We start from the raw sequence: 16,265 nt of genomic DNA on the forward strand, positions 1-16,265 counted from the left end.
TAGTAGGTTTTATTACTTACAACTTTCGGTTAAAATTTTAGCGAAATCCGTTAAATAGTTCGGCCAAAATTTCCAATTTAGGGAATTGTTTAAAATGGCTGCCATTTTATGCCATTTTGTCCTACGAGGTTAAATTTTTTTTTAAATTGTAGCATTTTTTATTATCTTTCGATTTTATAATAAGTGACTTACCCGTAAAATGACTCCTTGATCCATATTTTTGCGAAAAACGGAAAATTTAACACTTTCTGGAAATAATTGTTTGGGGGGTGTATGGAGTGGCTTTGGGGGGTGTTTTTTGCTTTGGCATGAGAAAACTATTTTTAAAAGAGGTCTATATGGTTGAAAGCAAAATTTTTAAGTTTTAACCCCCGCGCTGTAAGGGGGAAGGGGTGTATGAAATAAATGTATCTTAAAAGATTTTAAAAAGAGGTCAAAATAGTTTAAAATGCTAAAGTAACCCAAAATTTTAGCTGTTTATATTAATATAGCACTTTTTACAACATCCACCCCTTCCGCTCCCACTTTCATATTTTTTGCAAATTCAAAATTTTTAAGATGTATAAAGGGGCTTTGGGGGTCGCTGATCTCGGGGGTAAGTAATAAAACCTACTATTGATATTAGTTTCATTAAAATCAATCGAATATTTTTCAAGTTACAGTCAAATGAACTGTTTTACCATATGTATGTATACATATATATATAACTGGGAGGGGAAGGGACGAAACCCCACCAAAAAAATATGAGGAGTAGTTCTTAACATTGACTACAAACCTACCAAATTTGGATATGCACCGATGTCTCCTTTTGCGAATATAAAATAAAAATGATAAAATTTCTAAAGAAAATTTCATTTTTGACGCCATTTTGTTTTTTAAACATGTTGCACCACTCCGGGAAAGTAAAAAATTTCAAAAAATACTTATTTTGATGTGAAAAGAAAAACCCCAAAGTTTCATTGCTCGAACTTTTAATCCATACACAAGGCGTAATTTCACTCTACTATATGAAGTACGTTGGTTGAGTAATTATGTAGTCATTCTGTATCGGTGGATAACAACTTCACTGTGTGCTATGTCCGACAGGTTATTATCAATTCCAAACAATAGATGCTTTGTTGACAGCACACAAGTATACAATGCACGATAGATTGCCCCTTATATGAAAATCGATTCTTAAGAGGTGAACGCTATCAAGCATATAATAAGGAGAAAATTTGACCCCGTCGATAGAGTTCTGCTGTGACCTCAAAGATGGTCCTAAAATGATTAGATATTAAAACATTGGCATGATTTACAAATGATTGTAATTTTTTGTTGAGTATCAGTTGGTATTTGAAAATGATGTTTTTCACACTCGATTTGACTATATTTATATATATATTTTTTTTTTTATGTATTTTTGTAACGATAAATCATTTGAGGAAACAAATAATGAATGAGATCAACGTTTTGAACGTTATGTGACTCAATTATTTACATCATTTTACCATCATTAATATTTCTCAAATTTTTACACATACAAAATCAGTAGCGTCTTCATCAATATTATTACGAGGAGTTATCTACTTATTTTATTCATAAATAATATATTTTTATTATGAAATGAAATGTTTGTTTCAAGCTTTCCAAGTCCTTCATGCATTGTGCTTTTAATAGCTTTTGCTAACTCAACACCTTAACACATTATACCACTTAACATATGCAAGAGATTCTCTAGATATTCGATCTAGGATGTAACCAACTCCTTCACTCCTGTTCTATGTAAGTGACACAAATTATATGTAATCTATTCGTGTTTATTTATTTTCAGATTGACATAGTTTATTTCGTCCTAGACGTTTATTTCGTCCTGGATATCTAGAGGACTCGGATTCGAGTCCCGACTTCTGTATAATTTTTTCATTTCTTTTGATACAAAAACTTGAAACAAATGTAATCATAAATAATGATTACAGCACTGTAGCTGAAAGCGAAATTTTGATAAATTGTGGAATTCGGAGCAGAAGAATCCAAAAAATAATGAAAATTGTGTACGCCTAGCGATAGTCAAATCAATTTATCACCCCCTTTATTAATTAGAATTGACAAACTGCTGTAACCGCTGGGGTACACAAGTTTGTGTCTCGATCCCTTACACCTCTTCCCCCTCTAAATACGCTACTGAACAAACTCCAACAGGAATAATAAATAGAATTTTTTTAAAAAATGTTTTGTATTTGTATGTCTTTGATAATAAATACGCGCGTAAATATTTTATAAGGCATTCAACTTTTAATTTTAAAAATATGATTCGATTCCACCTCCGCAACCCGCTCGACGGCGCTCCTTTCTTACTGTTCTCAGACTCAATTCTAGTCACTGAATTCACAGTGTTCTCAGATCTCTGAAAATTCAACAGCAGAGAATACATGGAATTTATTTGATTTTTTATTTTTTATAATATTATTTTATTAAAAGTATGTGAGACTTGTGGTGAGTCAAGGAAGAGAAGGAAGTAAAGGGGTCAGTCAGTACTCAGTATGCGGCGTGTAGGAGTGGGAGTTAAGTTATGGGATGAATATAATATAATATGATTATAGTTTAAAATAAGTGAATCTTGTGCCAAAGTATGTGTCAAGTTCACAAACACTTTATTATTATAACACTTACTAGCTGACTCGGTCATGCGTTGCTGTAACTTACTTATAATAAAATCAATTAATATTACAACCAGATGGACTAAATAGGAGTATTACGAAATATTTGAAATAGAAATACAGCGGCTGAATACTTACACAAAATAAAAACAAGATTGAGGGCAATTGTATAACTGCTACAGCCATCTATTGAAAATTTATAGAACTTAGAGGTGTATTCTGAAGTTGAAAAACAGAGCCATCTATTGAATACTTACACAAAATAAAAATAAAATTGTTGGAAGGAAATTGTATAACCCTCAACGCCACCTATTGAAAATTTACATAGTTTAGAAAGGTATTCTGAAATTGTAACAAAGAGAGCCATCTATTGAATACTTACATAAAATAAAAATAAGATTTTTTGAGAGAAATTGTATGACTCTCACTGCCATCTATTGAAAATTTATAAAACTTAGCAAGGGAATTCAACTCTTTCTCTATAAAAAAAACCTTAAATTCGGAATAAAAGAAAATTGAAGTCCACTAATAGAGATAAAAACTATCCTACCTTCGGCCAGTTCGGCCAAAAAATACACATCTACAAAATTTCATTGAAATCGATTGAGTTGTTTCGGAACTTTACGTAAACGAACATCGTGACATGAGATTTTTATATATAAAGATAATAATACATCGCTTATTGCTTCTTGGTATGCTAATGCTAATGCTATCGCCTTGGATTGTTTCTTATTTTAGAGCGAGTCGTAAGTGGTTTTGAGTATGCGACAAATGATTTTCAAAGTTATTGGTCGCCTAGATAATCCTTGAAATATAACGAACTCTTTAACTCTTGTAGGAAGCAAGCCGTGCAATGGGTTCATGCTACTGTGACCAGATTTAAGAGATCTAAATCTAAATAATTCGAGATACCACGTAATTAGAGGTTCAGCGATAGGGAATGGCATTTTTGAAACCATAAGCCTCTTGTTTCCCTGCCCTTGACTTATACTCCAAGGAACCTTCATTATAAAATTGACGGTGGTCTTGTAACGATGATGAATTTAAAATAAAATACTTTCAGAAAGTTGGCTCATATGTTTAGACTGACTCGCGGTGAAAATGTTCGCTCAGCAGTATTTACATACTCATAGTCGGCTAGCTTGTTCTTTGTCTATTAATAAAATGATTTTCAGACATCACATATTTTATACAAAGTCAGACGCATTGCAAGACAATTTTATATCAAATTAATATTAAAAATTATTACAGTCATTAACTATCTGAACATCACTTTATTCACATAGATAATAGAACGATTTACTATCTCTTGTTCAAGAGAGTAGTTATTTATTATATTCCAATAATAAAAATAAGCGCCCAGTTAATCAATTTTTCTTGTTTTGAGAAAAAATCCTGGGGTAAATAAATGGGTAAAGTCGATAACATGAAACATAATTTTTTTCCTGACTATCACGTTTCCAGTGACTCGAAGCTTTCCTTTTTTCAGTTTCTAATAATATTTTATGATACAGTAGATTAAAATTGTTGGGATATGGTGTAGAAATTTGAATTAAGGAAGTTCCCTCGGCAATAATAGAAAAAATAAATTAGTAGAGAAGGATCCGAATTTTTAGTATGTAATAGTTAATGAAATAAATTATTGTATAAAACAAAAATTTGGGTATCTTACCGACCAATTAAGAGAGTTTTTATTATGATATACCCTTTATGATTTACCCAAATTTATGATATACCCTTTTAAAAATTAGCCCAGAAAATAATGATTTTTCTGCTTAAAAAAATCCACACGAAAATAAATAAATTTCGAATCTGAAATAATAAGTTACTAATTGGGTACTTATCAAGAATATAAAATATGATATTTTATTTTTTTTTGTACATTGAAAAATACATATTTTAATATTGACTCACTAATAAACACTTATTAATATAGGTTGATCTGTTATAATTGAGCCAAAGTTATCGAGTTTTGTGAGGAAGATCTCGTTCTGGTATCAGATTAGGCTTAGTTCTCCAGGTTACTTTAATAGTCAATTTAGATATAACACTTTAAATTAGAAAGTCGATTACATTTTTTATTTTAAACATTTTTTTTTAAAAACGTTAATTTTCGGAACAAATTCGACTTTAAAATATGCCATTATTGCATTTAATCGAGAGAAACTAGCGTGTTTTCTTCTTGCAATAATAACATCTTTTAGGATATAAATTGATTACTAAAGCAAACCGGAGAACTAAGTGAAAACAAACAATTGACTGAGTTAATTGTTGAAATACCATGCATAGTCAGTGTTGATTTCTTTATCACATTACACATACAAACATGTGACACATACATAACTGATAATCAAGTATAGTGCATATTATAAAATTTCCGCCTAATTGGCGCCCTTACGGGTAAACAGTGATGTTTACGAAAAAATGTTTCAAACAAAAGTTGTTTAATTTTTGATAAGGAACATTTTTTACATTTAAACTTTAGTTCTATCTCTAACGGCTTACAAGATGAGTCCTACGGACCCAAGACCCAATTGACCTATGATGCTCATTTACGAACTTGACCTCACTTTTTACGTCCTGAGTACGCTGTAAAAATTTCAGCTCGATATCTTTTTTCGTTTTTCAGTTATCGTGTCCACAGAAGGACGTACAGACAACCGGAAATGGACTAATTAGGTGATTTTATGAACACCTATACCAAAATTTGTTTCCTAGCATCATTATTTTTAAGCGTTACAAACTTGGGACTAAACTTAATATACTATGTATATTTCATGGTATAATAAGTCCAATCTGATGTCTCTCCATCAAACTCTTCAACTTTTGTTGAAGTTATTTTTTAATTAATTAACTACAAAATCAGTTATTAGCCTTAATAGAATTAAAAAGGTCCACCCTGTGATATATTGTGATTTGAACATTATTTTTATAAGTAAAAATATTATTGATATATATTAATATTATATGACTGATATTTATTTACAAAAAAATAATAAAAATGTCACATACTTAATGTAATGTCTTATATTTATCTCACTTTCTACAAAATATCAATGTGATTATTTCATAATTTATCATCAATTAATAAAACTTATAACTAACTTACTTGTTGTTGTTTGACTGTGACTGTGACTGTTCAAATCAAATAAACCCAAAACCACGTTCAGAAACAATTCTTGAATACCACACCACCATAACAATACAAATAAGATTGTATTGTTTGTGATGTGATGTTGACTAATTTATAAATTATTTATTTACTGTTTTTGGATTATTATTTTTAAGATAATTTTTATTATCGTGAAATATTTTGAATATTTCCGGGATTTTATGCTGATATGTTGATCGGAGATTAACACATGTATATGCATAAAAATTTGAATTTCTTATATGTTGTAAATTTATTGCCAACTTGAAGATGCCGATTTTGAAGATAATCGCCAATTTTATAGTTTTTTTGGGTGCGGAATCCTAAGCTCGCACTTGAACACTCTCCATTAAATTACCTTTCAAACGAAGCAAAAAAAATCAAAATCGGTTCATCAGTTTAGGCGCTACGATGCCACAGACAGACAGACACACACATATAGCGGTCAAACTTATAACACCCCTTTTTTTAGGTCTGGGGCTAAAATAAGTTTTTTGAAACAAATCTGACGAAAGGTTTTCATCGAATTAATCATCAAAAATTGTAATTTAAGTTCTTAATACCAAATGTTGACTAAACGTATCCATTAAGTATCCATTTATTTATAAATATAGGCAATATTATTACATAAATAATGAAATTATTGTGTGTAAACTTAAATAATATGAAATGAACTATTAAGTATTTCTCGATGTATATCCATGAGAATATAAAAGTAGCAGAAGGGACAAATTTCAAAGAAAATTAAATTTTTTTATTTATTATCCTATTTGAGAAAAAAAATGGGGACTCGCCCACTACTCTTGTGAAAAAAATACATTGATTCACACAATTTTCCCACATTCAAATGAATCATGAAAAATTTTCTTTAGCGTTATAAAATCATTGAATTAATATTTACCCCATTCACAAAATATTTTATAAATTATCAAATATCTAAAATAACTGTTTTGACTTATTCTGATTTGCTCTTACAATTAATAAACTAAATTAGTCATCGGTTTATTTTTTTAAAACGTGCTAACCGATTCGATTTAATTACGTATATGGAGTGTACCAAAACAATTATATCAAAAGTGTAGAGTAAAATAGATAAGAAAATTTATGGTTCTAAGCGTTTTTCTAACAGAGTTTAATTATAACAGAGATATTTGTCTTCTACTGAATACAAAATTTGATTTTAGGTCAAAAAATTCAAAAAATTCTTGTAAATTTCATTTTCCACTACTTTTCAATTTGACCTAACATTAATCGATAAAAATTTCCAACATAAAGAATACGACAAATCATAATTAATAGCTCGTTATTTAATCCAAAAATTGCTACTAAACTTTGTTCTGTTTAGGATACTAGATGACCCTTAGTAGGCACAAGACCTTCTCGACGTATACATATACAACGTGTTCTGTTATTGACTGCAGAAATTCAGTTTACCAAAATAAGCTTATCAAGAGCAACAAAAATAGTCTTTTCCAAATTTGGATCTAAGGCCTAATTTCGAAGATATGTTTATGACAAAAATTGATAAATTTGTTCATTCACGTACTATCATTCGATAACCAGTAGACCTTATTATATTTAATTGAATAATATTGAACTATGGAAGGGATTTTTAAAAAAAATTATAAAATGATTTAATTGGATTTGGTCAAATTATCCCACTTTTTATATTCTTATTATATTATTGACAGAAAACAAATATGATTGTGAGTAAACATTATACTATTGAACGTAAACAAACAAACCACACCCATTAATAATAATCATATTTATATATACAGTTACTCACAGGGCATGCTAACCTGAACAAGTTCCAACATCAGATTGGAAAAAGACAATCTCCCGCGTGTGACAGATGCGGAAAGTCAGAAGAAACATCGATCCACTTTCTCTGTTACTGCACGGCGCTCATACAGCAGCGAAGGAAATGGTTTGGTCTGGCCATAGTCGAACCAGAAGAAATTAGGAAACTCAGCGCTAGGCAGATCCTGGGTTTCAGTACATCAGTTGGTTATAATAGCCACTGAAAAGCGTAGCGGGGATAGAGTACAAGGACCTATTTGGCTAAGTGCTCTGAACCATTGCTTCGAGGCCTGATGCTCGAGCATGGCCCGCTAACCTCCATACTCATACTCATACTCATACTTATCCACCTTCGTGTTCCATACATGTTATTATTATTTTCCAAATTGTTCAAATACACTCTTACATATCTAGGAAGTGATTTCTTGAACCGCTCCCCTTTTTATGTACACCCGGTATTCTTATAATTAAAGTTACGTTTTGTTGTAAGTTAAGTTTAAGTTTTAGTTAGTCACCAGATGAAACATGATTTCTAAATTTATTTGATTGAATTGTTTAGTAGTGTTTAAAAATAACCTCACTTATTCACTATTCGACTACACATTTTTATTATTCATAGACTTAAGTATATTATTTAAAACCTTCGTTACTTAAGTCTTTTATTTTATATACTTAAAACTATTTATTGGGATCTAATTACGAACATCAAGTTATTTGTATTTAACTGATTGTTTTGTGAACACTTTACAGTGAACAGTTCAAAAGTGTGTTGTTTGTGTTTCAGTATTGTTAGTTAATTTGTTTGTTCAGTTTATTCAAGATAAAAATATATACGATCGTTGAATTTTAATGAAAAATGGAAGTATCAATGCAACAATCACAATGCTATTATGTGAGTCATTCTGCTTTCTGATTTTTATCGGAAAACAATTATTTTCTAACAAAAATTGTTTAACACATAATAGGGAATATTCATGATTTTTATACCCTGTAATATATTGAAATATATATCAAGGTATACTAATTTTAGTACCAAGTTTGTAATACTTAAAAATATTGATGCAACAAACAAAATTTTGATATTCGCTTCGTGCGTGAGTTTCGTTTCCATGGTAACGATACACTACTTTAATTATAGAACTGTATGGATGCATATATAATTGTATGGATTTAATTTAAGACTTACATTGAAAATTTAATATTATTGTCTCACAAGTTTAAATAAATAATTATGATAATTTACATTTGAAAAATAATATTTGTGAAATTTGATTTCTTATTTTCACAATTTTTAATGTATTAAGTTTAATTAATTCATTCATTTACAATAATTTTAATTTGACATTTCTATAACATTAACATGTAAAGAACTGCAAATTAGTAATAACAGCCCCCTTTAACGCCAAAATTTTTCACTGGAAGCGCTGGCATCGATTTTATTGTCCCTACCATGACTACGCACACAACGAATAGGTGTTCATAAAATCACCTAATTAGTTCAATTCCGGTTGTTCGTCTATCTGTGATAACGATAACTCAAAAATGAAGAGATATATCAAGCCGAAATTTTTATTGCATGCTCAGAACATAAAAAGTGTGATTGAGTTCGTAAATGAGCATCATAGATCAATTTGATCTTGGATCTGGAGGACGGACCCATCCTATAAACCGTTAGAGATAGAACAAAAGTTTAAATGTTGATTATAAAAATATAAACAACTTTCGTTTGAAATTTTTTTTTATAAACATCCGTGAGGGCGTAAATTAAGTAAGAACATTAAATAGATTGTATTATATTGGAATATTAGTTATGTGTGTGTGTGTGTGTGTGTGTGTCTGACACCACAATCGTGTTATACAAAGTGTCGCATTTAAGATGAAGACACTCATATTTTCATTATTTATAAGGAATATCGATTTGAAATTTTGCACAGTCATACAGAGTGGTAGATCATATTTTTTTAGATACTTAAACGAAATCTGAACTTAAAACTTAGCTAACTACAAATTGACAAATTGAACCGATTCTTAAAATTTTGCCAAGCGTCATAGATGCTTAGAAATATCGAAAAAATTGCTTAGATTATTTTTTTTATACCCATGTACCAATTTTCATGACAAAATTCGCATTTTTTATTTTTTCATATCCTTAATTAGTGGACACAAACCGTTGGGCCCGACTAATTAAGGATGTATGAGCACGGTTCAATTTTGATCTTCAATTTTGATGGTGAATTCTGTTATAACTTGACAATATAAGACTAAAAGTAAGAATACAATTTCTCGATATTTGGAGTAATTTTCAAAATATCGAAAATTGATAATTTTGTTTAATTATTTAGTTTTCGACATTTCGAAAACCAAGGCATATATCGAAAAATTTTATTTTTATTTTTCGTGTACATTCATGAAGTTAAAATAAAACTCATCATTAAAGTTGAAAATAAGGTAAAAATTATTTCAACAACAAGTCATAATTTGGCTTGGCGCTTGTACTACCTTAAGTAAAGTAGTTTTAAGTAAAAAATAAAGATATTAATTGAATGTTATTTTTTGATTATTTTCAGATGTCAGAAATATCAAAGAAACGAACAGTAAGTAGTGAAGTTATTGAAACAGAATCTAGTGAAGTGCAAATAACACATGCTGTAACTGAAGCTGTAACTGAAAGCTGTGTTGTGCGCAAGAGCAGTGCTGAACAAAATAGTTGTGAAATAATAACAAATACCAAAGCAATTGAAGCAACATCAACAGATCTAACGCAAACGCAAACTGATCCTGATGTATCATTACAAGATTTAATTGAAGCAGAACTTAATTCACGCTTATCTAATAATATTTCCACCACTAGCAGTAGTATCGAGGAAAAGCTATGCATGACACAATCTAATACAAGTGTTAGTTTTTATTTTTTTATTATTATTTACAAAAAAAAAAGAAAATTATTTTATTTTTTATACCTATCCATGTTAGTCAAAAATAACATGTGTTTTATATTACACTCATATTGTCAGTGTACAGTACAGTTAACATATGCTCAAGTTTTACAATCTACTTCGATCCTTAGGTCACTTATACATTATACATTCTTTCTCAAATCTAAAATACTCTCGGATCGAACATTTTTATTATTTTAAAAAGAACAATTTTCTAATTTAAAGTGTTATTTCTTAACCTGTCAGTACACGCGTCAACCGTTCGGTAATCTTTAGTCGCATGCAGAGGCGGATGCACGGAGGGTGGTTCGATTTCAAATACCTCTCCCCCGTACAGATTATTAATATGAAATTATTTATAATTTAATTTTAAAAAAAATGGTTAAAAGAGGAAGATGTTAAATATTTTTCAACTTTGTAAATCATAACCTCTACATAATTTTATAGAATTTATTTTTTTTATAGATTAGCTAAATAACAAGTGAAATTTACTAAACTTAAAAACCCCCGACAAATTTTTGGGTACGTAATTCTAAACTTACACTTGGAACATATCTAAGAAGACACGCCATTAAATTGCTTTTTTCTTTAAAGTCTTTCCAAGCTGAGCCGATTTTGAAGATCATCGCGAACTTTTAAGTTTTTTCGGGTACGGAACCCTAAATTCGCCCTTGAAATAAATAGCTAAGAACACTCTCCATACCAAAAAAATCATCCGTTTAGGCGCTACGATGCAATCAAATTTTCAAGTCGATTGAAGCTATGGAAAAGATTTGAGAGGCTTATCCTTCGTTTACTGTACTATGAACATATGTTAACTGTACAATTTTCTTTTTGTTTTTTTTAACTCGTTTTGTGTGGATTTTTTTTTTCATACTAATTTTCACAGATTGTAAATAATGGTGAAAATGATGAGGATGAAGAAAAATCAAAAGCCGAAGAAAATTTAACAACTAATGGAATAAATATCGATAAAAACGATTTAATTGCGGGTAACGAAAATGGTGAACAAGAAAATGAAGAATATATCGATACCGACATTAAAGAAAAAACGTTTAATTTTCTGGAAAATGAAAAAGAACATATTAATCAAACCGAAGATCCAATTGTACGGATTAATGAAGAAAACTCAGTATTAAAAGATGATGACGATGGAAATACTTACGAAATTGTACGGAAAATTGAAAAACCATCATCAATTAAAGATAAATTAATGCTTGGTGGAAATGACGATCATATGGCGCTACTATTTTCACAAACAATTACATCCCCAGCGTTCACACCGACCGATGAAAATTTCGATATATTACAAGCGATTAAACGTGAAGAAAATTCAATTGATGAATTTATTAAAAATGAAAATTTATGTCGTTTAGCTGTTGCTAACGAAGATGATAATGGACATCATCCACAAGACGACCTGGTGCAAGATATTTCAAATGGTGAAATATCACCAGAAGATGAACGTGAAATATCACAAGATAGTGATTACTCGGAATCGTTAACTCGTGTCAAATCAACGATTAAAGTACAAGATTCGATACAGATTATTGAGCAAGAGATTAAGAATTGTGATTATATCTGTATATCAAATGATGACGATGAACCTATTGAACAGAATATTAGCGAGGATACAATTATAGTTGAGAAACTATCACCAAGTCATGGTGAAGATGATGTCCATCGAACACCAGATCTTGTAGAAAGTGAAATTCATCAAACACCAGATCTTATTAAAGATGATATCCATCATGCACCAAATCAAGCTGAAGAGGATGTCCACCAGGTGAATGGTGATGTCCACCAAGTGAAAGATGAAGTAGATAATGTACAAGCGAATATAAATGAGGTAATAGAGAGTAATGGACATTTAGAAGAATCGAAATCTTTAAATGAGAAGATCGAATTCGTAAAAGATGTTGTAAATAGTGATGACGATGAAGAAGATGTCGAAATCGAAGAAGAGTGTGCCAATAATACTAACAGTACTAAATTAGTTCTTGATTTAGTTGTGAGTGGTTTTTTGTCTTTTTTTATTAATTTTTAATTCAGCTTTCTTTGTCCGTGTGAACTGTTTTTATCATTTTCATTTTATTAAAAAAATCATACCAACAAGTCTAGACGTAAGGGGTAGGGGTTAAAATTATGGGGGGAGTCAAAATTATGGGTTTTTGAGTATTACTCTAACCAGTCATATGAGAGAAACTTGTTAATAAGTACAGTCAAAGGTGTAACAGAATAACCCGCTCAGTTTTTACTAAAACCTAGTGGAATATGTTTCCTGGGTGTTAAATAGGTGTTAGGAACACTCTTAGGTGCAGTGACATTACTATCTTCACCGACAGCCAAGCATCGCTTAAATCCTGTAGCTTCTATCTAACCTCCAAGGTGCACAGGACTGCTGTACATCCTTAAATGAGCTGGTTGAACAAATGAATGTAAACCTGGTATGGGTACCGGGACAGAGAGACATTCCAGGAAATTTTGAAACTAAAGAGCTTGCAAGAAATAGCACAACGTTGTCGGACACAAGCATCAAAATTTATCCGGAAGTTCCGTTCGCAAACTGAGAATATCTTCAAAAGGGTCAAACGTAGGCGTTCCGAAGATCTTATATCAATTCCAAGGGCCTTTGTTAGCAAAGTTGTTGCGACTGTTACAGAACACTGGCTGGGCGGCAGGTATGCGGAACGCCTTGGCTTGGCAGTGTATCACGACTACTGCAGGAACAGTCACAGTTTTGAGGAGGAGAAGTCAATGTCTCATTTTTTCTGTCACTGCCCAGTCCTTGCCATGAGAAGATGGACCTACTTGAGCCAGCCTCTCTTTGACGACCTCTCTGACCTAAAGTTCGTTGACGTCAAAGCACTTCTGCTGTTCTTAAACAGCTCAAAATGGTTCATGAAGTAGAGGCCGGGATGGGCCAACCCTTTTTCGATATTACAACGGACTCTATGGTTTGAGTGTGTCCCATCCCAGGACAGTCACTCTAACCTAACCTAACCTAGGTGATAAATATCATTCGTAAACCATGAGTTATTTGCCAAATGTTTTTCTGTTACATCTTTGACTATGGAAAAATAATTTTCCCAATAAGGTTTTCCAAGTAAGATTTAATTAGCAATTTATTCTTCCCAACTAGAATGAATATCATTTTTTTAAAAAACATTTTATTTTATTTAAAAGATTTCCGCTTTGTGTAGTTTGTTGACTAATTTCGGTTTGTGATGTGTTGTTTTTTAGAATACAAGCACCACAATTCAAACGAGTACAACGGTATCCTCAGAAACAATTGAAAACAGCAATACAATGAATAATTCAAACTCAAACAGTATTGCAGATAATAAAACACATCTAAAGAAGAAAAAATCAAAAAAATCGAAAAAGGATCATGAAAAAGAAAATATTTCTGTTGTAAGTATTAAAAACAAACCATTTATTAATTATTTAATTATTTATTTACAATTGTAATTAAATAAACTACCATTGCACTATTTTTAATACGCATGCGCAAATATTTTTATTGAAGTATTTATTGTTAAAATGTATTTTGTGATCCGTTAAAACTAGCGGATCCGAGCTAGATCAAAATATTACTCATACAGGGGTGAACCATTTTAATATTTTATGCACTGAAAAAAATAAAATAAAATAATGACAACCTCATCTCGAAATTGGCGGTTTCATATTGAAATAAAGTAAAAATACTTTCCAACAATTTCCTAATCATTGGATTGAAGCACAGCTTAATATTTGTATTTGCAATAAAATCTGATTGAATTTAAAATTTGAATTCATTGATACAAAATCATTGAAGTTAAATAAACAAAATCATTACTTCTATGAAAGAGATTGATTTTATTTTAAAGTCATGCATTTTATTGATGGAAAATAAAATTGTACTTGGTTGGATTATATAATTGTGTAAATAAAGCGAATCGCATGATCGGATATCTATCATGTCTAGTCCATGTGTGATTAAGCCAACTACATGAAGATTGTTGTTATTTAACTTTTGTTTTACATAAACTTATTGATCATTTTTATTATATATAGTATATTTTTTAATTCATATGTAACAAGCATTGGTAGTGCATATGTAACAACCTGCTCATGTGGTTGTGACAATCACATAAGTATTTTTCAATAAGTGCTAGAACCAACAAAAAAAAAAAAGATTAAAAGTTTAAAGTTATGTTGAATTTCAAAACAACAATATTTGAAATTTGTTAGACAGTATATTAATTTTATATAAACAACTCATGCGTTTGTGCCAACTTCACCACTCAACTCCGTACGGTAGTTGTAGCACATGTATGGCACCATTCGCCATATTTGAATTTTTTTTCAGTGTTTCTAACTCGTTTAAGAGTCTGTAATATTTGTATCTAAATTTCTAATAATAATTTTGTTTAAATTCGTTTAAGAACTTTAAAGTGCACGCGTAGTTTACTTTCTAAGTATTGTAATAATAATAAATTGTAAGTGTTTGTGTTTTCTAAGTGTTGATTTTGATTTTGTTTTTTTTTTGTGTGTGTTTTTGCACTTAACTTTCAGAATGAAAACAATTCTACTAATAATCATAATCATAAAGATCAATTATATATTGAAGATGACTTATCACAAGTCAATGTTCGAAATTTGGTAAGATTTACTTTTTATTTTCTATTTATAATTCTAATTCTAAGCATGGTTGATATTCAGCTAATACATAAATTTTTGAGGAACCACCTTCCAAAGTATTTCTAACGGCATAAGACTATAAATAAAATTTACAAAATTTAAAAAAACCACCGAGGAATTTTTCGGATACGGAACCCTAAGCTCGCACTTGAAACGTATCTAATTTTCCATTAAATTAACTGAATTCCTTTTTCCTTTGAACCTCCTCCGATTTTGAGGATCATCGCTTAGTTTTTAGTTGTTCTGGGTACGGAACTCTAAAATCTCAATTAGACATAGCTAAGAACACTTTCCATTAAGTACTTTTCAAACGAAACAAATAAAAATCGATGATTTACCCAAAAAAAGCGTTTATGTAACTTTCTTGGATTTTTGGTTTTAATAACACTACGAATCCATTCCCATGATCACGAAGTGTGTACCTCAAAAAAAATGGCCTCCAAATTGAGGTCTAAACTATAAAACAAGGATTACTTTTTAACAAATATTTAGTTAATTCCAAAAGTGAATTGTATAAGCGGTAACGATGTACAATTTACTTCTGTTCTGTGACCATGTGATGCTTGCTATATTGTGTTACACAGATGAGCAATGTATGGTAGTTTTGGTTGTAGCGTTGACAAATTTACTGAAGTAGTTCACTATTATTTAGACAAGAGTATTACATTAATATAGAGACTATTCGTAGTGTGCGTAGTCATGGTAGGGACAATAAAATCGATGCCAGCGCTTCCAGTGAAAAATTTTGGAGTTAAAGGGGGCTGTTATTACTAATTTGCAGTTCTTTACATGTTAATGTTATAGAAAATGTCAAATTAAAATTATTGTAAAACACGAATTAATTAAACTTAATGCATTAAAAATTGTGAAAATAAGAAATCAAATTGCACAAATATTATTTTTCAAATGTAAATTATCATAATTATTTATTTAAATTTGTGAGACAATAATATTAAATTTTAAATGTAAGTCTTAAATGCAATCCATACAATTATATATGCATCCATACAATTCTATAATTAAAGTAGTGTATCGTTACCATGGAAACGAAAC

The 16,265-nt window shown here is 30.3% G+C and overlaps 1 protein-coding gene across 11 annotated transcripts in view; it reads left to right on the forward strand.

The window, feature by feature from the left end:
* LOC123290457 (uncharacterized protein YFR016C) overlaps positions 1-16,265 on the forward strand; it is a 95,338-nt gene that overhangs the window by 49,383 nt on the left and 29,690 nt on the right. For 8 of the 11 annotated variants that reach the window (XM_044870658.1, XM_044870650.1, XM_044870651.1 and 5 more), the window contains exons 2-5: positions 10,161-10,490; positions 11,419-12,540; positions 13,773-13,943; positions 15,087-15,173. In XM_044870658.1, coding sequence (XP_044726593.1) covers positions 10,161-10,490; positions 11,419-12,540; positions 13,773-13,943; positions 15,087-15,173 — 1,710 coding nt within the window. Of the gene's footprint in view, positions 1-8,396; positions 8,486-10,160; positions 10,491-11,418; positions 12,541-13,772; positions 13,944-15,086; positions 15,174-16,265 lie in introns of those variants that run through there. The other 3 variants (XM_044870656.1, XM_044870660.1, XM_044870652.1) reach the window with 2 other exon arrangements.

This window comes from Chrysoperla carnea, chromosome 1 (assembly GCF_905475395.1).
Source record: "Chrysoperla carnea chromosome 1, inChrCarn1.1, whole genome shotgun sequence".
Classification (NCBI taxonomy): Eukaryota; Metazoa; Arthropoda; class Insecta; order Neuroptera; family Chrysopidae; genus Chrysoperla; species Chrysoperla carnea.